We start from the raw sequence: 24,993 nt of genomic DNA on the forward strand, positions 1-24,993 counted from the left end.
TAATAATGGAAAGGAGGAAAAAAGCAATGAGAATGAACGCTATAAATTTGAGGCTGGGGTCAGGCAGTCTTCACTGCCCCACGAGAAAGGCTTGTGTTTTTCCCCCCAGTTTCCATTGTCTACCCCTGTGAAAATCACCTCCTTCTGTCTAACAGCCCACCATCACCTATAGACATCACCAGATGGACCCTAACGCTCTGCCTTTCTCCAGACACGCCTTTGAACCTCTCCATTCAATGCCTCCACCCCCAGCTCCCTGCACAAACTCATCGGAAGACTCTGGTTTCTCGCCTCGAATAACCGTTTTCTAAACATCGAGATGGCTCTTCCCCTTCCCCAAGATGGCCAACGGCTTCCTCGCTGGCATCTTGCCCCCTGACCCTGTCTCTCTGTCAGTCCCCGGGGCACCCACTCTCAGCCCACCTCCTTCCCACGGTTGCCCTTAGGAGAAAGCATGCTGGCTGTGTTGCTCAAGCCCGACGCTGGTGTGGGCACTGGAATCGGCATGCAGCGAGCTCACGGTGTCCCCGGTCTGGGTGCACGCTGTCCCCGACAAATGTAACCACCTCCCTGCGTAGAATCCACACACGCCCTCCAGTGCATGCAGAACCTCCCACTGCCTTTCTTAGTGACGATGTAGCCAAAAAATAAAGTAGGAATATCCAGGAAAGCTGGTTGGCCTGGGGTTTTCCTTTCTGGCTTCTGGAAGTGCTTCCTCTCCGTCAGGACCCATGATGCTATTGGGAGAGTCAGTATTTAGTGAGTATCTGCTACGTTCCAGCCCTTGGGGACACAGCAGTGGACGAGGCAGGTGTGGTTTCTGGCCATGATGGCTGAATGCTGTTCCCTGGTACCCAAACCCTCCTCTTCTCTCCTCTAGCCCAACCTTGGGAAAATTCCAAGGTGACGTGGAATCAGATCATGCCCAAAGAGACGACAGAGTTGAGCCAGGGCCTAGTCCAATCAACTCACTTATCTCACAGAGGAATTACCCAAAGCCTGGGAAAGGGAATAACACACCCAACGGCTCACGACAGCGCCAGAAAAGAAGCTGTCTCATGGGACTCCCGGCACAGTGTCCTTAACACACTGGCTAATACTATCACCGATCATCAAACGCCTCCTTTGTGTTCTAGAACCTTCCATCCTACAAGGAGCCTTCACAGATAGCCTTCGGTGGTCCTAAAAGTGAGCTGAGGAGGTAACTAACTTCCCAGAAGGATGATTAATCTCCCTATGATCTATCCCGAAAGGGTTGAAGCAATTTATCGGGAATGTTGGTTACTTCCCAGCAGGAGTCATCCACTTCCATCCAGGCCATGTTAGAGAGAAGTTTTTTCTTCCCCCCCAAAAGGGGGGTTCTCAATCCTGGGGAAGAAGTAGGCATGTTAGAATCACCCGGGGATATTTTCTTTCCAAACTACCCATGCTCTCCCTGCCACCCCACCCCCAGACTCTCCTGTGCCCTGGGGACTAGGTGTACATTCGAACATACTTCCTGTTTGACGCCTTATCGCCTTCCGCTTCCCACGCCCATGGTGACTTTGCAAACCGCTGCCCTAAAGTCCATCTGTTTTTCCTACAAATCAGCCAGCTGCCACCAGGTGGAAAGAGGTACCAGTTAAGGCCACGTCGCACCCCCAAAAGTGGCAGGGGGCACTGTTGCCCTGTGCTCAATGCAGACATTACTAACCTTGCCCCGTGCTCATGGCAAACATTGCTAATCAATATGGCGTCTTTCTCGCAGAGCCTGCTAGCAGCCTCTGAACCCATCTTAACACAGCATTCTACGCTGTGGGTTTGAAATAGATCCAATCCAACTGGTAAGCAAGGTGTCACGCAGAGGGAAGCCCATCCCCTTCATGGTTACATTTGCCTCAGGCAAACGGTCGACCTGTTAATACAGAAGGGGAGGAAGTGGCAATGAATTGCTGAGCAGGTTAAGAGAGGGTTGTTAAGATAGATAGCTCATTGGCCTTTATAGGCTACATCTCCAACAAAACCAGAATACAAACTCTTCTCAAGCTCCCACGGGCCATTCACCAAGGTATGCCGATTCTGAGGCCATAAAACACACCTTAGCAAATTCCAAAGAATACACATCATCCAGAGTATACTCTCTACCACGGTGGCGTTAAATGAGAAATCAATCAAAGAAAGATAGCTGGAAAATTCCAAAGTATCTGGAGATGTAATAACACACTTCTAACCAACACACGGGTCAAAGAAGTCTCAAAAGAAACTTGAAAATATTCCGTGCTGAAAGAAAAGGAGAACAACAACCAACGAAAACGTGCAGGATGCAGCAGAAGCAGTGCTCAGAAAGATAGTGGTTAGCATTGAACGTATAAATCAGAAAACAAGAAAGATCTAGACAGCGAGGAAAGAGGAGGTGTGGCAAGGACATTTTCGAGACACTGTTCCGCATGATTGCATAATGGTGGACGCATGACATTATGCAGAATGCACACACAGTGAACCCTAATGTGAACTGTGGACTTGAGTTAATAACACACCAATACCAGTTCGTCTCCTGTGACAAATGTACCGAACCAGTATTAGTAATGGGAAAGTATTGGGGGGGGGGGGGGTTGGTTACCAGACACAGAACCGGTTCCGAACTCAGGTTTGCCTCCTCATCATTCGAAAACCAATATTCAAGTGACGAATCATGGTGGGAAAGGAAGGGTTGTTTTATTCAGGGAGCCGGCAACCTGGGAAGGTGGTGAACTAATGTCTCAAAGACCATCTTCCGTGTCCAGGAGGAGCTGGCGGGCGTTCAAGGGGAAGGCAAGGGAAAGGGGGGGAGGAGAAGCCGGTGCCCAGGCGGTTAGTCGAAGATCGACATGACCTTGACCAGGCTTGCTGGCATCCGTGGTCAGTTCTTATCTTCTGGGAAAGTTTTGTCCTTGTCTCCTGAGACCGGCGCTCTGCAAATCCCAAGAGAAGTAGGTAAGTTCTGCTATAGACCAAGGGACTTAGGTCAGCAAGCAAGGGATGCAGAAGCTTGAAGCAAATTAATGCTTAAGACCGTTTGGAGTGTGGTCATAGTGTCTCCACTGCCTACCATTCGTCCTATTTCTATGGAACACGGGCAGAGGGGCCCAACTTCTGTAACCGCTTCAAGCTGAATTATAGCAGGGCTTTGGAATGGAAGGAATTGACATAACGCAGGACATAACCCCCTTGTTCTAATGGAGGAGGTAGCGAAGGTAGTCCCTTGTCCGAGAATTTGGCTATTCTTCTGCCGAGTTTAGCTCTGCATGACATCATTAATCTTATCCCCAACTATGTCCCAAGGAACAGTAACGGTGTAGTCAAGCCCAACTTTATAATGTCCTCTAAAATTGATCTGATCCTGGGGGGATCCTAGAGAATAGATCAGTCAACCAGTCCCAGCCACCTTGGAAATGGGGTTGGGGGTGGTCAAGGGCTTCTCATAGCCAAGTGGCTTGCTGATTTTATCGCTATGGATGTTTACTTCCCAGGAGGATATAATACAGGTACAGCAAGCAGTGTTAGCCATCATATAGACTCTGCCTTGTTCAGTAGGCACTCAGGGAACGGAGGAGGCATTTCTGTGGAAATGTAACCAGGCTAATGGTTAGAGCAAATTACAAACCCAGTGTCTGAATCCCGAGCACTGCCAGTGAGAAGATTTCCAGATGTCAGGCTCCAAGCATCCTCAGAGCGAGTGGGGGCAGGCATCGACGATCTGATGCATTTTTCTGGTTTGGAGTTCAGATGTCCCTGGTGATCCTTTTGAGTGGTCCATAGAGCGACAGGCACGAAAACTGTCGTCACAGTTTCTCTGAAGTTTATGTCAAGCTTCAGCTTTCAGGAAAATGGGCAATGACTCCGAGACGAGAGAATGGGAGTAGGTTGGAGAGACATTGCCAGAGATTCGAGGAAACCAAAAGAATTCAGGATGCAGCCCGGTTTTATAGGCAAACAACAAACACTCAAAGATGATCAGCCAGAACCAGAATCTAACATCCCCGGTGTTATTGAAACATAATCTTTTACTAATATTTTGCTAATACGTTTGTAAAATAAGTCCAGTTTTAACACACTTGGTTTAATTATCTACATAAGCACAGCAAGAATAGTGATTGACTCTAGGGGGTTGTTTTTTTTTTTTTTTTTTTCCTTTTAATCTGCTCTGCTGAACTTTTTATAAAGAATTTCAGATTGAGCCTTTAACAACGTTAAGGCCAAGAGCCGAGCCAAATATTTGCCGTCCAATTCACCTGTAACACTGGTAGATTTAGGTGAATTCCTCTCTCTGTGAGGTCCTCCAAAATTTCCTGAGGTTCCTGTATCCACGAGGAAGTGACATCCTTTACGCACCTGGTAAGGCTGTTGACAACTCTGGAAGCAAGGTACGAGGCTAACACTTCCAAGGGGCTCCATTGGCCCCAAGTGGACCTTTGTTCCTTAAAACTGTCTGGCCATATCTGAGTCTGTGCACATCTCTCTCAAATAGGACATTCCGGTCAAAGCCTCATGCTTGTCATGGAAGAAAGAACGCTCGTTGAGAGTTTCCGACTTCGGGAAGGTTCAGGCAGGGAGAAAAGATAAATGTTTCCATTTCTTTACAAAAGAATATTTTGTCAAATTTCTGGAAGTCCTGGCTATCTTAGGAGAAAAGGTTTCCTTAAATCTGGAAGTGCAAATGAATAGGGGAAAAGGTCAACATCAGGCAGGGCGAGATCAGGGACCCCCCTGGGCGGCAGGCTGCAGGGTTTGGGGGAAGAAAAAAAAGGATAAACATATTCCGGACCCGCCTGGGCTAGATGCCATGAGTGGAGTCTCACAAACTTTCTGATGAGGTCCCAGTAAAAAGTCAGGGGCAGAAATCCTCAGTGGCTACCCCGTCGGGACCTCCCGCGCTCTTGAGAGCTTCACCCTTTCTCTCAAACTCCGTCGCTGTCGTGCTGGAGATTCATTCTTCCACTCCGTGAGACAAGGACCGGCGTCTCGCCCACCCTCCCGTGACACAAACATTAGAGAACCAGCAATGTTTCAAACAAGAATCGTAAGAAACTCTAGTCCTCTACCTCCATGCAGTCAGTCCCGTGTTGTTCATTCTTGTTCTGAGTGGAGCTTTTCTATTAGTTCTAGAAATGCTTAGTTTAGTTTTCTGACCTTAAGGATATCGGACGCCTGTATGTGTTAAAAGTTGTGTTCGTGAATTTCCTTGAAGCTGCAACATAGTTTGCAAGAGCGTCAGGACAATAACTGTAAATGGCAGAAGACTCAAAAAATGGCCCTGGTTATGTGGTAGGGTCCCCTCCCTAAGGAAAGGGGAAAATTAAAAACAAAACAAAACCAACCTCAAGGTAACCTGGCTATACGTGAACGTGACAACATCCCTCATGACCTTGCAACGTCATGACCACTTAATCAGACTACGTGTTTCTGTGTTATCCTATATGGGAGACAAGGAAGCAGAAAATATACTTTAAAAACTACCCCACGTGGCATCCGGGGCTGAGGTCTCTGGGTACGAACCCAACCGAGCAGGGCCGGCAAGAATAAAGTTGCTTCCTGGAAAGAAAAGCCTCGGTGTCACAACTCCCCGTGCGAGAATCCTGCTACAGTTAAAAATCTGATGAGAGTTTATTCTGATGCAGTTGACAAGGAAATTTGGTTATTTTTGTGACACACAACACTTTCATAATTAGAACTTTAAGTGGTGACATCATGCCAGGACATATTAAAATTTTAGGAATTTTGGGGTGCCTGGTTGGCTCAGTCGGATGAGCATCCGACTTCGGCTCAGGTCACGATCTCGCGGTCCGTGAGTTCGAGCCCCGCATCGGGCTCTGTGCTGACGGCTCAGAGCCTGGAGCCTGTTTCAGATTCTGTGTTTCCCTCTCTCTCTTCCCCTCCCCTACTCGTGCTTTGTCTCTCTCTGTCTCAAAAACAAAGAAACATTAAAAAAAATTTTTTTTTATTTTTAGGAATTTTATCTAATTTCTGAAACAGTCATGACTTTTGCCCATGTAATGTAACCAAAAAGGTTTACCAGTGTTTGTTTGACATTGCTTCCCATGTGCCTCACAAATCCAATGAACAACCCTAATTAGTTAAAAAGACTTTATTTAGAACTTGAATTTGGGGGAAATTTGTTACAAATATCAAAAGGTTTGAAAGCACGGGCCTAAGTAGGATTACAGACTACTATAAAACTTAATATTTAAATATTTATTTAACCAAGGCAGCAACGAGAGATTTGAAAGGCAAATAACAAGGGTATATAGTTGTGGGCAAAACTTAGCTCCTTTAATATTGATAAGATTCAGTTTTATTAAGTAATCAAGGGCTCAGTAGAAACAAATACAGAAACCTTGTTTTTCTGGGAAGGTTAAAAAAAAAGCTTTAGAGTTTCTCATCAAGGGCAGACCAACAATCCAAAAAAATCCTGTATTTTTAACAGAGAGAGAAAAAGCAAAATTTAATTTTAGACCAGTGTATTTTTAAAGCTAATTTTTTCCAGTCTTAGTGTGAGTGGGGGAGGGGCAGAGGGAGAGGGAGAGGGGGAGAATCCCAAGCAGGCTCCTCACTGTCAGCTCAGAGCTGGACATCAGGCTCCATCCCCTGAACCATGAGATCATGACCTGAGCCGAAGTCAGACGCTCAACCGACTGAGCCACCCAGGCGCCCCTGGACCCAAGTACCTTTAGTTCCCCTACAGTAAGAAGCTAAAAGCAGAAAAACAGACATTCAGTAATTGATGTTTCGGTCTTTTATCTTATCTGGAAAAGACTTAGATATCCAGTGAATTCCATCCAATTTATCATTTTTTAAAAAACTTTTTTTTAACGTTTATTTATTATCGAGAGACAGAGAGAGACAGAGCATGAGCAGGGGAGGGGCAGAGAGAGGGGGAGACACAGAATCCGAAACAGGCTCCAGGCTCTGAGCTGTCAGCACAGAGCCTGACGCGGGGCTCGAACCCACAAACCGCAAGATCGATCATGACCTTAGCTGAAGTCGGTCACTCAACCGACTGAGCCCCCCGGGCACCCCAATCCAATTTACCATTTACCCTGGCAAAACTGTAAAGTTTTAGATAGATTTTGGAAGCTATTTAGAAGTTTATAGATAGGGGCCCCTGGCTGGCTCAGTAGATGGAACATGTGACTCTTGATCTCAGGGCTATGAGTTTGAGCCCCAAGTTGGGGGTAGAGATTACTTAAAACCAAAATCTCTTTTAAAAAATGTTTAGCTATAAACTCTTTTTTAAAACTTTGTTTATGGGGCGTCGGGGTGGCTCATTTGGTTAAGCGTCCTTGACTCTTGATTTCGGCTCAGGTTATGATCTCACGGTCTTGAGACCAAGCCCCTTGATGGGCTCTGTGCTGAGTGTGGAGCCTACTTGGGATTCTCTCTCTGCCCCTCCCCTGCTTGTGTTCTCTCTCTCTCTCTCTCTGCCCCTCCCCTGCTTGTGTTCTCTCTCTCTCTCTCTCTCTCTCTGCCCCTCCCCTGCTTGTGTTCTCTCTCTCTCTCTCTCTGCCCCTCCCCTGCTTATGTTCTCTCTCTCTCTCTCTCTCTGCCCCTCCCCTGCTTGTGTTCTCTCTCTCTCTCTCTGCCCCTCCCTTGCTTATGTTCTCTCTCTCTCTGCCCCTCCCCTGCTTGTGTTCTCTCTCTCTCTCTCTCTCTGCCCCTCCCCTGCTTGTGTTCTCTCTCTCTCTGTCTCTCTGCCCCTCCCCTGCTTGTGTTCTCTCTCTCTCTGTCTCTCTCTCTGCCCCTCCCCTGCTTGTGTTCTCTCTGTCTCTCTCTCTGCCCCTCCCCTGCTTGTGTTCTCTCTCTCTCTCTCTCTCTCTGCCCCTCCCCTGCTTGTGTTCTCTCTCTCTCTCTCTCTCTCTGCCCCTCCCTTGCTTATGTTCTCTCTCTCTCTCTCTCTCTGCCCCTCCCCTGCTTGTGTTCTCTCTCTCTCTCTGCCCCTCCCTTGCTTATGTTCTCTCTCTCTCTCTGCCCCTCCCCTGCTTGTGTTCTCTCTCTCTCTCTCTCTCTGCCCCTCCCCTGCTTGTGTTCTCTCTCTCTCTCTCTCTCTCTCTGCCCCTCCCCTGCTTGTGTTCTCTCTCTCTCTCTGCCCCTCCCCTGCTTGTGTTCTCTCTCTCTCTCTCTCTCTCTCTCTGCCCCTCCCCTGCTTGTGTTCTCTCTCTCTCTCTACCCCTCCCTTGCTTATGTTCTCTCTCTCTCTCTCTGCCCCTCCCCTGCTTGTGTTCTCTCTCTCTCTCTCTGCCCCTCCCCTGCTTGTGTTCTCTCTCTCTCTCTCTCTCTGCCCCTCCCCTGCTTGTGTTCTCTCTCTCTCTCTCTCTCTGCCCCTCCCCTGCTTGTGTTCTCTCTCTCTCTCTGCCCCTCCCTTGCTTATGTTCTCTCTCTCTCTCTCTCTCTCTCTCTCTGCCCCTCCCCTGCTTGTGTTCTCTCTCTCTCTCTCTCTCTCTCTCTCTGCCCCTCTCCTGCTTGTGTTCTCTCTCTCTCTGTCTCTCTCTCTGCCCCTCCCCTGCTTGTGTTCTCTCTCTCTCTCTTTCTCTCTGCCCCTCCCCTGCTTGTGTTCTCTCTCTCTCTGCCCCTCCCCTGCTTGTGTTCTCTCTCTCTCTCTGCCCCTCCCTTGCTTATGTTCTCTCTCTCTCTCTCTGCCCCTCCCCTGCTTTTGTTCTCTCTCTCTCTCTCTCTCTGCCCCTCCCCTGCTTGTGTTCTCTCTCTCTCTCTGCCCCTCCCCTGCTTGGGTTCTCTCTCTCTCTCTCTCTCTCTCTCTGCCCCTCTTCTGCTTGTGTTCTCTCTCTCTCTCTCTCTCTCTCTCTGCCCCTCCCCTGCTTGGGTTCTCTCTCTCTCTGTCTCTCTCTCTGCCCCTCTTCTGCTTGTGTTCTCTCTCTCTCTGTCTCTCTCTCTGCTCCTCCCCTGCTTGTGTTCTCTCTCTCTCTGTCTCTCTCTCTGCCCCTCTTCTGCTTGTGTTCTCTCTCTCTCTGTCTCTCTCTCTGCTCCTCCCCTGCTTGTGTTCTCTCTCTCTCTGTCTCTCTCTCTGCCCCTCTTCTGCTTGTGTTCTCTCTCTCTCTCTCTCTCTCTCTCTCTCTGCCCCTCCCCTGCTTGTGTTCTCTCTCTCTCTGTCTCTCTCTCTGCCCCTCTTCTGCTTGTGTTCTCTCTCTCTCTGTCTCTCTCTCTGCCCCTCCCCTGCTTGTGTTCTCTCTCTCTCTCTCTCTCTCTCTCTCTCTGCCCCTCCCCTGCTTGTGTTCTCTCTCTCTCTCTCTCTCTCTCTCTCTGCCCCTCCCCTGCTTGTGTTCTCTCTCTCTCTCTCTCTCTCTGCCCCTCCCCTGCTTGTGTTCTCTCTCTCTCTCTCCCTCTCTCTCTGCCCCTCCCTTGCTTATGTTCTCTCTCTCTCTCTCTGCCCCTCCCCTGCTTGTGTTCTCTCTCTCTCTCTCAAAATAAATAAGTAAACATTAAAAAAACCTTAATGTACTCGTTCTTAACAATTACCCGGGAGAACTTCCCGAGACAGACAAAACTCAACCATCCTTTTAAGTGCTTTTTGCTGGTAAGTTGTAACAGAATCAACATGAATTTAATAAATTCGGGCCGAATGAAGGCTGATTATCTGAATTATATTTGATGCCGATACCTCCAAAAACATGTCTGTTTTAATTATACCAACAACCTTGAATTAGCTCGGATACCTCATATGTTGCACCTGCGTCCACTCAAAAGTCCATCCGTGTACTCCTGTCAGGTTCCCCGGGGCCCCTTGTGGGCCAATCTGAGGTTGGAGCTTTAAGTCCAGGGGAGCCCTAGGCCCCCTAAAGCTGATCTGGGAGGTGCTTCAGTTTGAGCCTCATAAGGAGGTGGCCCAGCAGCGTGGGGTGCTTTTTCCTCCCAGAGAGTGAGGGGTCCCGCTGGGTCGGCTAGCCACCAGCAGCTGGCTCCCACTGTGACAGCCACCAGCTCAGGAAACGCACAGGTGGGCCTCCTCCTCGTCTCGGGGAGTCCCCGGGAGGCTGGAGAGTCAGAAACACAGCTCCTGGCCGTTCGCCGCAATCTGTTACTGGACAGAGAATCGGTTTTGCACTCGGGTTCGGCGGCTCATTGCTCAAAAATCGATACTCAGGAGACCCATCATGGGGGGAAAGGGAGGGTTGTGTTATTCAGGGAGCCGGCAACCCGGGAAGGTGGTAGACTGATGTCTCGAAGACCATCTTCCCTGTCCAGGCCAAGCCAGAGGTTTTTAAAGGGGAAGGCAGGGGAAGAGGGAGGGGGGCTGTGGGCAGGAAAAGCAGGTGTCCGGGCCGTGACTTGTACTCCGACACGCCCCTGAGCAGAACTGCTGGCGTCCGCGACAGCTGTTTTTGGTCAGCCTCATGCCTGGGAAAGTTCTGTCCTTCTCTCCTCGAGCCTGGTGGTCTGCAAGTTTCAGGGAAACTGAGTTCTGCCACAGACCAAGGGACTTAGGTCAGCAAGCGAGCAGCGCAGAAGCTTGAAGAAGCAAGTTGTCCCTTAAGGCCGGTCGGATCGCTGTTTCAGGAGCTTTTTCTGCTCAAGTTTTCTGTAAACCCGAAACCACTGCAAGAAATTCAGCCTATTAGTCCAAAGGAAAAATGTATATAGCGTGATGCCTTAAAAAAAAAAAAAAAAGAGTTGGGGGAGGCATCCAGGTCAGTCAGTTAAGCCTCCGACTTCTGGCTCAGGTCATGATCTCACAGTTCATGAGTGTGAGCCCTATTTCTGGCTCTGTGCTGACAGCTCAGAACCTGGAGCCTGCCTCACATTCTGTGTCTCCCTCTCTCTCTGCCCCTCCCCCATTCGTTCTCTCTCCCTCTCTCTCTCTCTAATATCTCTCTCTCTCCGCCTCAAAAATAAATAAACATTAAAAAAAAAGACAGAACTGTAACTGTGTGTGTGTGTGTGTGTGTGTGTGTGTGTACCTAGAAAAATCTCTGAAAAGATCTATGCCAAAGCCTTTATAGTGGACATTTTTGAGTTTTAGGGTCCCGGATGGTCTGTATGCTTCCTGATTTCTCTGACTTCTTTTCCATTTTATAATGTGCATATACTGCCGTGAAGCTCACAAGAGACTGTAAAACAACTTTGTCAGCAGCCAAAAAAGACGAAGCAGGAAACCACACATCAGTTTTTTAATTATGATTTATCCCAGGCGAGGTACTAATGTGGGTTGAAGTGCAGGAGTTTAAGAGCACAGTCTGAAGAAAGGTCTGACGTCCCTTAAAGGACCCGAGGGGAGGTTTCCCGGTGGGAGGCGGGTTCGCTAGGCTAAGCCCCTCCCTTCCCAGGAAACGAAACTAACTGGCTCAGACAGCGGGCGGGACGGAGGTTAGCAGCTTCCAGAAGCCAGCTCCACCGCCACAGGCTCTGCTGTGCCTGCCCTGAGTATCATGTCGGGGTGGAACCTCAAAGATATCCCTGCCTGGAATCTGGACAAGTTCATCGAAGACTATCTCTTACCAGACACACGTTTCCGCAGGCAGGTCAGACAAGCCGTCCACATCATCTCCACTTTCCTGAAGGAGAGGTGTTTCCAGGATGCGCCACACCCCGTGCGGGTGTCCAAAGTGGTCAAGGTGAGCCCAAGCCTGCTGGACTGGGGAAGGGGTGGCTGAGTGGGCAAGAGTTCCCACAGAGACAGAGACAGAGCAAAAGGTTCGGGTCTTCAGGGCAGGTGGTTTCTGACTTAGCCATAGCGAGCACATATGACCATAGCCTGTCAGAATAGGTTCTGGGGTGAGACCCTCCATCTATGATTTTTTTTTAATGTTTATTTTTAAAAGAGCACAGCGCGGGAGGGGCAGAGAAGGGGAGGGGACAGAGGATCTGAGGCAGGCTCTGCGCTGACGGCAGCTAACCCGATGCGGGGCTGGAACCCATGAAGCCGTGAGATCGTGACCTAAGCCGAAGCCGAGAGTCAGGTGCTCAACTGCCTGAGCCACCCAGGCTCCCCCCCCTCCACCCAGGCTCCCCCCCTCCACCTGTAGCTTTTAAACAAATGCCCTGACTGAAGCTTAGGAACCCTCATCCTCGGCCGCATCCGTTTCAGAGATAGGGAAACTGAGGCCCAGCTCTAGTAAACAATTTGCTAATTAGTGGCCAGGCCGGGGACTCACCATTTCTGCTTTGTGTTTGTTTGTTTTTTCCTGACAAAATGACTTCCAGAGCCCCTCTCCAGCCAACAACAGCTAAATGTTCCGATGACTTTGTGTGGCTGAAAAGTTGTTGGTATTGCCCCCTGTAAAGTCTATACTGTGCAAAAACAGAGCTGGACACCGCTCAGGGGTCCATAAAGGGGGTCCAGGCACCAGCTGTCTCCACAGATGCTCAGCTTTTCAATGTCCGTGATAAACTAGCATTCTTTTTTTTTAAATTTCTTTAAGTTTATTCTTTTTTTTTAAAGTCTTTTTTTTTTAACGTTTATTTATTTTTGAGGCAGAGAGAGGCAGAGCATGAACGGGGGAAAGTCAGAGAGAGAGAGGGAGACACAGAATCAGAAACAGGCTCTAGGCTCTGAGCTGTCAGCACAGAGCCCGATGCGGGGCTCGAACTCACGGACCGCGAGATCATGACCTGAACGGAAGTCGGACGCTTCACCGACTGAGCCACCCAGGGCGCCCCTAAGTTTATTTATTCTTGAGAGATAAGGAGAGACAGAGCATGAGCAGGGGAGGAGCAGAGAGAGAGGAGGAGACACAGAATCAGAAGCAGGCTCCAGGCTCTGAGCGGTCAGCACAGAACCCAACGCGGGGCTCGAACTCACAAACCGTGAGATGATGATCTGAGCCGAAGCCGGACGCTCAACTGACTGAGCCACCCAATTTACATTCCCACCAACAGTGTGGGAGGGTTCCCTTTTTTCCCCCATCCACAATGGGGACTCACCATTTCTACAGTATCATGAGCTGGTTAAGAGTATGAGTTTTGAGGGGCACCCGGGTGGCTCAGTCGGCTGAGCATCTGACGCTCGATTTCGGCTCAGATCATGATCTCGGGCCCCGCATCGGGCTCTGCACTGACACCACGGAGCCTGCTTGGGATTCTCTCTCTCTCTCTCTCTCTCTCTCTCTCTCTCTGCCTCTCCCCAGCTTGCACACGTGTGCACACAGGTGCGTGCAGATAGCACCTACTGGCTTTGAGCAAGTCATTTCACCTCTCTGTGCCTCAGTTTCCTCATCCATCATGCCCAGTGCCCTATCGGGCCATATACAGATTAAGTAAAATAATGCATGTAGACCACCCAGCGAGGGCTGGTCTGCAGTCTATAATCAGATAGTAAAGGACAGGATGTAAAGAACACAGACTGGAGAACGAGACAGCCGGGGTTTGAATTGTATCTGTGCCACCTACAAGCTGTGCCCCCCGGGCCGCTGTGTCACCTCTCTGAGCACCTGTTTCCCCATCTGTAAAGTGGGAGCTGGTAACAAGAGCGTGTAGGTCAGCCATAAGGCTGAGGGCATTATGGGAGTTAAGACCGGCGATGCCCTCAGATGAGTGGCTAATGCTCTAGAATGTTAGTGGCCGCTCTCATCATTTTCGATCGGGAGGCCCTCCCTTCTCGGTAAATGTCCGTTCTCGTTCTCCTCATCTGTCGTAGGGTGGCTCTTCGGGCAAGGGCACGACCCTCAGAGGCCGATCCGACGCCGACCTCGTGGTCTTCCTGAGTAACCTCACAAGTTTTCAGGAGCAGCTTGACCGCCGGGGAACATTCATCCGGGAAATTAAGAGGCAGCTGGAAGCCTGTCAAGAAGAGGAAACGTTTGCAGTACAGTTTGAAGTTCAGAGTCTGCATTGGGAGAGGCCCCGGGCTCTGAGCTTCGTGCTCAGGTCCCCCCAGCTCCAGGAGGGGGTGGAGTTTGATGTCCTGCCTGCCTTTGACGTCCTGGGTGAGCGCTCACAGACGCACGGGCTTTCCCCTCTGTCCCCCCACAGGGCGGCTTTCTTTTTTCATATCTCTGAGCAGAACTTTCCCACAGCCGGAGAGTCTTACCGAGACGGGGCATCCCTTCGAAGGGGGTGGGTCAAGATCTTAGAACGGATCAGGTCACGACCGGCCACAGGAGCGACATTAAGTAGCAAATTGGCACAACTTGGGGGCAAGACGTCCCTTACGGAACACCTCCGGGGCTGGCCGGCTCTACTTGTGGCAAAGCGTGTAAATTGTAGCTTTCTGAAAGGGAGGCAGCGTAGATCCAGCCTGCGGTCCGTGTGTGAATTTCATCTATTGCCCCAAACGTGAGGAAATCTTGCCAGACTTGTGCTGAGGGCTGGAGTCTATATCGACGCCCCACAGCCGCATTTGGACAGGAAGCAGAACCTCTCAGGGGCTCAGTTTCCGCATTCGGAAAGCTGGCAAAAACGTTGCCACCTGTGTCATACTCTTAAGTATTGAACGAGCATCCACGTTCAGCTGTCACACGGGGCCTAGCGCATAGTAGGTGTTCAAGAGTGTGAGCTCCCCAACCGTAGGCCGAGGCACCCCAGGACGCCACCGTGAAAACACTCACGGGGAGCACAGGGAGTAGGTTAGATTTTAAGTTTTTGAGGGAAACACAATGCCGTCTGTGGGACACCGCATGAACCCCCACTGTTCAGTTGTAGACTGAACCCCGTGCATGGAACTCCTCTTGGGCGGAGGGGACCCTTGAGAAAAATACCGAAACTCTAAAGGCACCGGGAAATGAGAAAGTTTGGGAAGCTCTCCTTGTTGCCATGTCCGGTGTTGGGCGCTGGCATGTGATGGTTACAAAAGAGATAAGAGGGGGAGAGAGAAGGGGAGGAAGGACATGCCCGGCAGAGGGAACAGCACAAGCAAAGGACTGGAGATGAGAAAGGGGGAGGATGTGTTGGGGGAACGGCTGGACACTGAAGAGAGTGTGAAAGGAGGGAGTAGGGAGGGTGTGGAGGGCAGGGAAGGAGGGGGGAGGATGGGGGGCAGGAAGGGAGTAGGGAGGGTGTGGAGGGCAGGGAAGGAGGGGGGAGGATGGGGGGCAGGAAGGGAGTAGGGAGGGTGTGGAGGGCAGGGAAGGAGGGGGGAGGATGGGGGACAGGAAGGGAGTGGGGAGGGCATGGAGGGCAGAGAAGGAGGGGGAAGGCAAGGAGGGAGTAGGGAGGGTGTGGAGGGCAGGGAAGGAGGGGGGAGGATGGGGGGCAGGAAGGGAGTAGGGAGGGTGTGGAGGGCAGGGAAGGAGGGGGGAGGATGGGGGGCAGGAAGGGAGTGGGGAGGGCATGGAGGGCAAGGAAGGAGGGGGAGGGCAGGGAGGGAGTAGGGAGGATGTGGAGGGCAGGGAAGGAGGGGGGAGGATGGGGGGCAGGAAGGGAGTGGGGAGGGCATGGAGGGCAGGGAAGGAGGGGGAGGGCAGGGAGGGAGTAGGGAGGGTGTGGAGGGCAGGGAAGGAGGGGGGAGGATGGGGGGCAGGGAGGGAGTGGGGAGGGTAGAGGGGGCAGGGGGGGAGCGGAGAGGGCAGGGAAGGAGTGAGCGGGAACTGAGCCAGGAGAGCTGATCCTGCAGAAACCTGCCTCCTTGGTCAAGGGTTTCTTCTGAACACAACAGAACAGCTGTGGGAGGGTTTCAAGTAGGGGAGTAACCTGGTCAGATTTGTGTTTTAGAAACCTAGTCCAACGGTAGCCTGGAGAGTAGATGGGAAGAGAGGTACGACCGGAGTTTGGGAGACATTCAGTCAACAAGGATAAACACAGATTATCCCCTGAGTGCCTACTGTGTACCAGGCACTGCTCCCTGGCCATGAATGAGCCAGACAAGGAACCTCTATCCTGGAGCCTGACATTAAGTATAGAAGCAAGATACATGGAATGATACCTGCGGAGCGATACGATGGGGAGCGACCGGGAGGTGGCAGGGGGAGGGCTTTTTCAGACAGTGTGATGAGGGAAGGTTTCTGGGGAGGTGACCTCGGAGCTGAGGGATGAGAAGGAGCCAACCATGGGAAGATCCAGGAAGAAGAAACAGCAAGTGCAAAGGTCCCGAGACAGGAGTGAGCTTGGCGTGTTTGAGGAAGAGAAAAAAGGCCCCAGGTATGAGCGGCAGGGGAGCAAGGTAGGAGGTGAGATCCCCGCAAATCTCCTAGGCCACGGTGCAGATACTGGGTTTTATTCTAGATGTGGGAAGCAAGAAGCGGTGTGAGCTGGTTTTGAAAGTCCTCTCTGGGTCGAGAGTGGGCTGTGGAGGGACCAGTGAGGAGGCTCCCCTCCGGGTGAGGTGGGTTGGCAGAAGAGATGGGAGAAGGGAAGGCTGGGGACGGGCTTCAGGCCCCCTGGCTCGGCCCGTCGCCCTTTCTGCTGCACCCCACGGCCAGTGAGCCCCAGAGTGGCCGGACGAACCTCAGAGATGCTAACATCGTAGAGTTATGTATGGATTTGTCCCTAACAGGGCAGTGGACCAATGCCCACAGACCCGACCCCAGAGTCTACATCAAGCTAATCCAGGAGTGCCGGGACCTGGACCGAGAGGGAGAGTTCTCCACCTGCTTCACAGAGCTGCAGCGAGACTTCCTGAGGCAGCGTCCGACCAAGGTGAAGAGCCTCATCCGCCTGGTGAAGCACTGGTACCAACTGGTAAGTTCCTTCTGCCTGGGGAGCTGAGGAGGAGGAGGAGGGAGAGAAGGAAGGGGGGCATGGAATAGAGGGAGGGGTGGAGGAGAGAGAGGTGTGGGGAGGGGAGAAGGAGGAGGACCAGGAGAGGAGGGGGGGGTGGGGAGGGAGGGGAGAAGGAGGAGGACCAGGAGAGGGAGGGGGGTGGGGAGGGAGGGGAGAGTGGGAAGGGAGGGCGGGGAGGAGGGAGAGAAGGAAGGGGGGCATGGAATAGAGGGAGGGGTGGAGGAGAGAGAGGTGTGGGGAGGGGAGAAGGAGGAGGACCAGGAGAGGGAGGGGAGAAGAGAGAGGAGATGAGGGAGAGAGGGGAGGGAGGAGAGGAGGGGGGAAGGGGAGGTGTCTCAGATCAGGAATCTGGAGCTCTCTCTCGTCCAGTGAGAGAGCAGACACAGAAACGAAGACGAGAGAGGCTAATGTCTGGGGAGAGACCAGGGCCCCGAGCAGGGATTTCGTGTCCGCGTTTGTTGAGCTCTCAAGATCGTACACACGTGGTGAATGTGCAGAAAACAGATAGTAAAGCATGAACTCGTGTGTGTAAGAATCAAGAGTCTGGGGGGGCGAGGGGCGTTTGACGTTGTGGTCAGAGCACAATAGTGTGTCGGCGGCAGATGGAGAGTAGCTCCCTGTAGCAAGTCACTCGTGATCCTGCGACAATATCTCGCTAACTAACCTCGGGCCCTTTCACCCTGTGGCGCGGGGCTTTCTGCCCTCAGCTTCGTTAGGTAAGTGTAAGGAATCCTTGAACCTATTTCCCACAGGGAGGGAGGGATGGGGCGAGGGAGAGGAGGGGCTGCGTGGGGAAGGAGAGAAGGAGGAGGACGGGGTTGGATAGGAAGGGGAGAGACAGGTGCCAGGGGCCCCAGGGTGTCACACTCCTCCCAGTCTTTCCCATCCCAACACGTGACAACCCCATTCTGCCAGTTACTCTGGCCTAAACCATACATCTTCCTTGACCTCTTCACATGCACACCTCCATCCAACCTGTCAACAAGCGGTGTTGGTCCTATTTTTGAAATATACCCACAATTCATTTATTGTCACCACTTCTAACGCTGTCGCCTGGGTCCCAGGCACCTCGCGAGGCTCCCGGGATCTGCCCTTGACCTCACTGAACCCCCATGTCTGCCCTTCAGGCCATGCCGCCTCCCTTGTCGTTCCTCCAACAGCAAGACTCTGCTCCAGCCTTTGGACCTTTGCAGTTGCTTACGTGTTTGTTTAGTGTCTGTCTCTCCCGCTAAAAATGTACACGAAGGAAGGGGTTTGTGTGTTTTATTTACTGCTGCGTCTCCGGAACCTAGAACAGTGTGCCTGGCACATAATAGGTGCTCAGTAAGTAATTGTTGAATAAATTAATGAATGCTATCACCACACACACACACACACAGAGACACTTCTGTCTGCTCCCTGGCTGTCTGACCTTGAGCCATCAACTTAACCTCTCTGTGCTTCTTATTTTCTCATTTGCGAAGGGCGACGTGGCCTAACATGACACGGTGCCTGGCACAGCCGATCCTCATGGATGTGGTTCCTTTGAGCCACTACAGGAGCGCACATAATAAAAGTTAGCATGTAGTGTGTGTTCATCTTGTCCAGGCTCATCATATTTAATCTTTTGTGGATGTGATACGCATTTCCATTTCCTTTAAGACATCCTATATCTCACTTAATCTTCATGGTCATTCTGTGAGCTGAGCGAGGGGAGGTGTCATTATCAAGCCTGTATTACTGGAGGAGTAAGAGTCAGATCGCTCTTTCAGCTAATAAGGAGCAGACGAAGCCTTGAACTTGGGTCTTCCGACTGAAGACTTTGCCTGATATGTAATATACATCTTATAATAGACGTGTATATTTTTGGATGAGTAATTGGGTGAAAGAAAGCAATTAAGGAGAACCTTCCTACTTGAAAGATTATCTTCAAGGCAAAGCAAGAAATCACGTATTTGCTAGACACCTGAAGTTTGCTGATCTAGGAAATTTGATCATGGAGCCTGAGCATTTTAGAACTTACAAAAGTGGGGCGCCTGGGTGGCTCAGTCAGTTAAGCGTCCGACTTCGGCTCAGGTCACGATCTCGCGGTCCGTGAGTTCGAGCCCCGCGTCGGGCTCTGTGCTGACCGCTCAGAGCCTGGAGCCTGTTTCAGATTCTGTGTCTCCCTCTCTCTCTGACCCTCCCCCGTTCATGCTCTGTCTCTGTCTCAAAAATAAATAAACGTTAAAAAAAAAAAAAGAACTTACAAAAGTGGTTCTTGACAAGTGTAACACTGGCCCCAAGGACATTGGAAATTCATGAGGATGCTTTTTGGTAACCATGGTGATCGGGGGCAAGGGTGCTACTGACAATTAGTGGGAAGAAGCCAGGGATACTGTTTTACGATGAACAAGATGGTCCTGCAAAAAATTGTCTCTTCCTCCCTCCCTGTCCTTCTTCCCCTTCCCCTCTCTCCCTCTCTCCCTCCCTCCCTCCCTTATTCTCCTCCCTCCTTCCTCTCCCTCTCTACCCTTCTTCCCCTTCCCCTCTCCCTCCCTCTCCTTTCCTGGAAAGCAATGCAGGAACCTGACCGTCCTTTAACCCCACTTACTACCACCATCACCGTCCCCAACTCACATGCTACTTGTGTTGTATATTTCAAGTCTCTATATTTTCAAGGGCCTCAAAGCATTACTATTATTTTACAACATCAGTGCTCATTTTATCTACCCACGTATTTACTACGCTCTTTACTGTCAGCTCTTTCCTACGTCTCTAACTGTCCCCCGGGGATCACGTTCCGTCTTCCTGAAGTATGTCCCCTTGAGGATTTTTTTGGTGACTGTCTTGTGATAATGAACTCTTAGTTTTTGTTTGCTTGAAAATGTCTTGATTTTACCTTCGTTGCCGATGGGTATTTTTGCCATATATTTGGCGGTCATTTCAGTACATGGAATACGTCACTCCTCTGTCTTCTGGTGTCACTAGTGACGAGTCAGTTGTCAGCCTAACCGTGGCTCCTTATACTCTCCAACTCACTAATTTTCCCCTAACTGTCTCTAATTTGCTGTTGAGTTATTAATTACAGTTATTGTCATTTTTTATACTATGATTTCTATTTTATTTATTTTCAAGTATGCCATGCTACTTGTTACGGCTTCTAATTTTCTCTATTTCAAGCTCTTCATTTCTTTAAACACAATATTCCTAGTTATTTCAAAGTCTATATCTGATCCTTCAATATTTACAGTTCTGTGGACTGGGACACCTGGGTGGCTCAGTCGGTTAAGCGTCCAACTCTCATTTTCGGCTTGGGTCGCGATCTCACAGTTTTGTGAGTTCGAGCCTCACGTCGGGCTCTGCGCTGGCAGTGCAGATCCTGCTTGGGATTCTCTCTCCCTCTCTCCCTCTCTCTCTGCCCCTCCCCTGCTCACACTGTCTCTGTCTCTCTCAAAATAAATAAACTTTAAAAAAAATTTTTTTTAAACTACTTTCCCTAAAAAAAAAAAAAAAAAGTTCTGTGAACTTATTACTATTTTCCTCTTCCTTCTGGTTATTACTCTTGGTGTCTCGTTTCCTTGTGTACATGGTTATTTACGTGCAGGTCATGATACTTATAAATTCTTTGTGAAATCATTTGACGCTCTGGGTTAGCGATCTTACTCCAAAGGGACTTTTGTTTGGCTCTTAGGAACACTTCAAGTTCTTCCTCTCAGTTAATTGTCACGGTATCCTTTTGGGGTTGGTGGTGTTATTACCCCTCACCTGGCAGGTAAGAATAACGAGGCTCCAAGAGTCTAAGTTGTCTTCTCGGAATTGGACACTGGTGGATGCAGGACTCGAACCCACCTCATGCATAATCCAGAGCTCAAGCTCTTAACCAGGAGTCAGTAAAATTTTTCCGAAATGCCTTAGGTAGTGACCATTTCAGACTCTGGGGGCTATGTACGTGGTCTCTGCCACAACCAGCCAGCTCTGTCTTTGTAGCGCGAGAGCAGCCACAGGCTACACACAGATGAATGGGCGTGGCTTTGGCTTCAAGGAAATGTTATTGACAAAAGCAGATGGCAGGCCGGATTTGGCCCTTGGGAGATGTGCTTTGTGCCACGACGGGACAAGTGCATGTTTCTGATGGTCTTTCCCCCCTCCTCAGTGCAAGGAGAAGCTTGGGAAGCCACTCCCACCCCAGTACGCCCTGGAGCTCCTGACCATCTACGCCTGGGAGCGCGGGAACAAGCAGACAGATTTCAGCACCGCTCGGGGGTTCCAGACCGTCTTGGTATTAGTCCTGAACTACCGGGAGCTTTGCATCTACTGGACAAATTATTACGACTTTGAAAACCCTACCATTAAACAGTACCTGAAGAGACAGCTTAATAAATCCAGGTACCCTACACCTCCACGTGGGTCGGCTCCCCACAGAAAGGAACCCCTGGTGCCCTGTGGCACCTTGGAACTGGGGGGAGGGGGAGGGCTCCGTGCTCACGGCTCATCTTCTCTGGCCAGTCATCGTGCTGAGCATTTTCCTACTGCCCATCTGATTGAACCTACAGCCTCCCGCCCTGTGAGGCAGGCAGTATGTAGCCACTTTACAGGTGGACAAACTGAGGTTCTGAGAAGTAAGGAGCTTGCCTAAACCTTAACAAAAACACGAGTAAAATACCAACAGCTACAGCAACAATGCTCGTTGCTCCGAGGGATTAAGAGCTTGCGGCAAGACGAACGCATTCTGATATAGTAAGCAAAAAATTACGGTCCTTACAGCTAACGTGTACCGACCTCTTGCTACGTTCCGAGTCCTGTGCGGAACATTTCCCACGTTCTGTCTCCACCCTCACATCATGTCCTATGAGACAGGTGTCCTCTGCTCTCCCCATTTCACAGATGAGCAAATCGGCTTAAAGAGGTCAACTGACCTGCCCAAGAGCGAACGACTAATAAAGGGCAGAAGGGAGATTCAAACCCAGGCCTGTCAGACCCAAGGGCCAGGCTTTTTCTCCCCTTGCCCACCACCCGCCACGGGGGCAGGGCAGTCAGGACACGCCCCCGGGGGAACAGCGCCCCCCGGCTCCCGCCCTGAGTCCCAGCCTGGGCCAGGAGGCTCTCATCCCCCGGACACAGCCCTAACTCCTCACCTGTCCCTCTCTAACTGTTCCTCTCCAGGCCTGTGATTCTGGACCCGGCCGACCCTACAGGAAACGTGGCCGGTAAAGACCGGTACAGCTGGCAGCGGCTGGCAGAAGAGGCCAGAGTCTGGCTGGGTTACCCATGCTTTACCAACAGGGATGGGTCTCCGGTGGTCTCGTGGAACGTGCAGGTGATTTGCGGCTTCCCCTCTGCTGTCCTTCCCCCCCCCCCTCCCCCACCTCCTCCGCACCGTGTGTCGCATGCTGCTGGAGAACGTTCTCTCCAAAGAAGTGACCTCTTGCTACCAGGGTCCCCTAGTCATAGAGTTTCAGGATACGCCCCATTTTCTCCGTCATCTTAGCCCCGTTTCGCCGGGCTCCTGGGATTTGCATATCCCTTGTCCAGAGTTCATTCTTTAGCTACCACTACCCAGGCCGGAGGCAACTCTTCCAACAGCCCCCGTGGGCTCCTTCCTCTGCGAATAATAATAAACAATAACAGCCACCGCTTAGTGAATATTTGCTCTGGGCTCAGGTTCTGTCCCAAACGGATGGCTACATTATTTCATGAAAACAACACCCTTTGAGGCGTGTTTCCTACTCCCATCTTACCTGTGAGAAGAGGGGCTCAGAGAGTCACCTGCTCAAGGACATGTAGCGCGGGAGCTCCCGCGGTGGAGCGGAGATCCAAAGTCCGTGGCTTCCGGTGCCAGCGCTCAGCCCGCCGTGCACTGCAGCGTCCCCACGCGTATCGTCCCACACACGGGAGACTGCGCACTGCTGAGGGACGTGGGCGTGCCACACAGCCGGGAAGAGGCAGAAGGGCCTGAACTTGGATCTCTGCCCCACCCCCCACACCAGGGCCGTAGTCTTTTGCACAGCAGGTGACGGTGATGACGTTGTAGGTGGGTTCCCCGGGGAAGGAATGTTTTCGGGGAAGGAGTGTTTTCGGGGAGAACCATCGGAGCCAACAACTGTGGAAAGGAGGGGGAGGAAGCAGGTGTGGGCGCAGGGAGAAGTCCAGCTGGGGGTGTGCCCGTATGTGAGTCTCGGCCAGCCCCTCCGAGGGGGAGTCCTGGGGCTCCGTGGCCTTCAGAGTTGCCCTGCCGCAGTCTGGGGTGGTCAGCCCTTTAGACACCCCCCCCCCCCCCCCCGTGGACCAGTCACTGAATGTGGGCAACTCAGGAATGGGCATCGCCTTGGACATGGGGCTTTCTGCAGCCGAGGCGGCCCTGAAGGCCAGGGGTCTGTCTGCTGCCCGCCTCCCCAGCAGCTGGGACTTGTTTGTCCGTCCTCCAGGGGGATCCGGGTGGCCTGTGACACTGTAAATGCTCACTGAGACCCAGTGCCAAGGGGGAAGGATCAGCTCTGCAATGTGATCATGTGCTTTACCCTTTTAGCCTGAAGAAAACTATCCAAACGATTGGTTTACCTGTGAACACAGGACATATCAGCACCATGATTATGGATGGCGTCCTGCACCCTCTGTGAACCTCAGCACGAGCCTGGCAGCATCCGTTCCCCAGAAGGAAGATGACTGGACGTGTGCCATCCTCTGAATGCCAGCCCATCTTCGGAGGAAGGGCTCCAGAATCATCCAGATCAGCCCCCTCATTTTGGAGGTAGGGGGGGGTCCCTTGATCCAGATAGCAGAAGACCGCCCCCAAAGCAGCGGTGAATGGGTGTCAGACTTCAGACCCGAATCCAGGTTTCCTGGCCCCCACTGTTCCCCCACTCGGTGGTCTTTCAACCCATCATAGATGACGTTCCCTGCAGCCCCACCCTACCCCAGCCTGATCTCTGACAATGTTCTCTGAGAGACAACCAGAGAGCCTTAACTGTATTCTGTCTTCCTAGTAGGAGAGTTCTAGTCCAATTTCTCGTCAGTAACAATAAAAAGAAGAGCAAATACCGTGTGTTGGATGTTTAGTCACTGCAAATCACACCATCGAGAAGTGTATCTGCGTATTACATGTGTGTATACATGAACCGATTCAACTGGAAACGTGTATTGGGTGCCTGCTGTGTGCCAAGCATTGTTCTGCATGCTGGGAACACGGCAATGAACAGAGCAGACGAAAAATCCTTGCCTCATAGACCAACATTTGCATGGAACCTGGTAATAATTAGATCACTTTGGGTCCTTCTAATTTTCAATTACAAATAATCCTAGGACCAGCAGTTTTGATTCACCCTCTGTCTACACTTCTGATCATCTAGGAAAGTTTTTAGAACTGCCCTGTCCGATGCGGTAGCTTCCAGACACATGTGGCTGTTATGCCCTTGAACCGCAGCTGGTCCAAATCGAGGTGTGCTGCGAGTGAGTGTGTAATTCACATACCTGGTCTCAGAGACTTCGCACACACACACGAACAGAAGAACGTCACATGCCTGACAACTGATAATTTTTAAAATTTGTTTAAATGTTTATTTATTTTGAGAGAGAGAGAGAGAGCATGAGTGAGGGAGGGCAGAGAGAGAGGGAGACACAGAATACGAAGCAGGCTCCAGGCTCCAAGCTGTCAGCACAGAGCCCAATGTGGGGCTTGAACCCACAAACGTCATTTCTTTTTCATGACATTATTTGGTTATTGTCTTTAACATTAGCGAAGTAAAGAAATCATTAGAACGAATGGAAGGAAGGAAGGAAGGGAAGAAAGGAGGGAGGGGAGGGGGAAGGAAGAAAGAAAGAAAAACACTCCGTGGTCCCTTCCGCCAACCTGTGAACACTTGGGACCTGTCTCTTCAGCCTTGTCTCTGACTCTCCCTGTCTCCCTGTGTATGTGGTGTTTTTATAAAAATGGGATTCTACTCCCTACCTGGTTTTGTTACCTGCTTTGTCACATGTATCATAATTATCACTATGCTGAGTAGGAAATTTGGGCTATCACATACAATGGCTGCATTGCACTATACCATAATTAAGTGGATAATCCACTTGTGTCACCTTTTTTTTTTGGAGAGAAAACAGTAAAACCATCTTTATTCACAGACTGTGTGATTGCTTATGTAGAGAGCTGGTGGAATCTTCAGAAAGCTACTAAAATTAACACATGAACTTCGCAAGGTTGCAAGATACAAGCCAATATACAAAATTATTTGATTGGGTTTTTACATACTGGCAAAAAGATCGGAAATTGGACATATGTAAATTAGGGATAAAGTTGACAAAAGTGTGCATGATCTATACCCTGAAAAGTACACAAGATTTCCACAATAAATTGAAGAAGACCTAAATAAATGGAGAGATATACCGTATGATGGAATGCAAGACTTAATATGGTTC

At 50.8% G+C, this 24,993-nt stretch overlaps 1 protein-coding gene across 1 annotated transcript; it reads left to right on the forward strand.

Annotated features, from left to right (window-relative positions):
* Positions 1 to 11,300: 11,300 nt before the first annotated feature.
* Positions 11,301 to 23,618, forward strand: OAS1 (2'-5'-oligoadenylate synthetase 1). The gene is made up of 6 exons (XM_078435777.2): positions 11,301 to 11,579; positions 13,601 to 13,889; positions 16,394 to 16,578; positions 20,735 to 20,967; positions 21,745 to 21,898; positions 23,108 to 23,618. The coding sequence occupies exons 1-6, from the start codon at positions 11,394 to 11,396 to the stop codon at positions 23,264 to 23,266; spliced, it is 1,206 nt and encodes a 401-aa protein (XP_078291903.2). The 5' UTR covers positions 11,301 to 11,393; the 3' UTR covers positions 23,267 to 23,618.
* The last annotated feature ends 1,375 nt before the right edge of the window (positions 23,619 to 24,993 follow it).

This window comes from Panthera onca, chromosome D3, assembly GCF_046562875.1.
Source record: "Panthera onca isolate mPanOnc1 chromosome D3, mPanOnc1 haplotype 2, whole genome shotgun sequence".
Lineage (NCBI taxonomy): Eukaryota > Metazoa > Chordata > Mammalia > Carnivora > Felidae > Panthera > Panthera onca.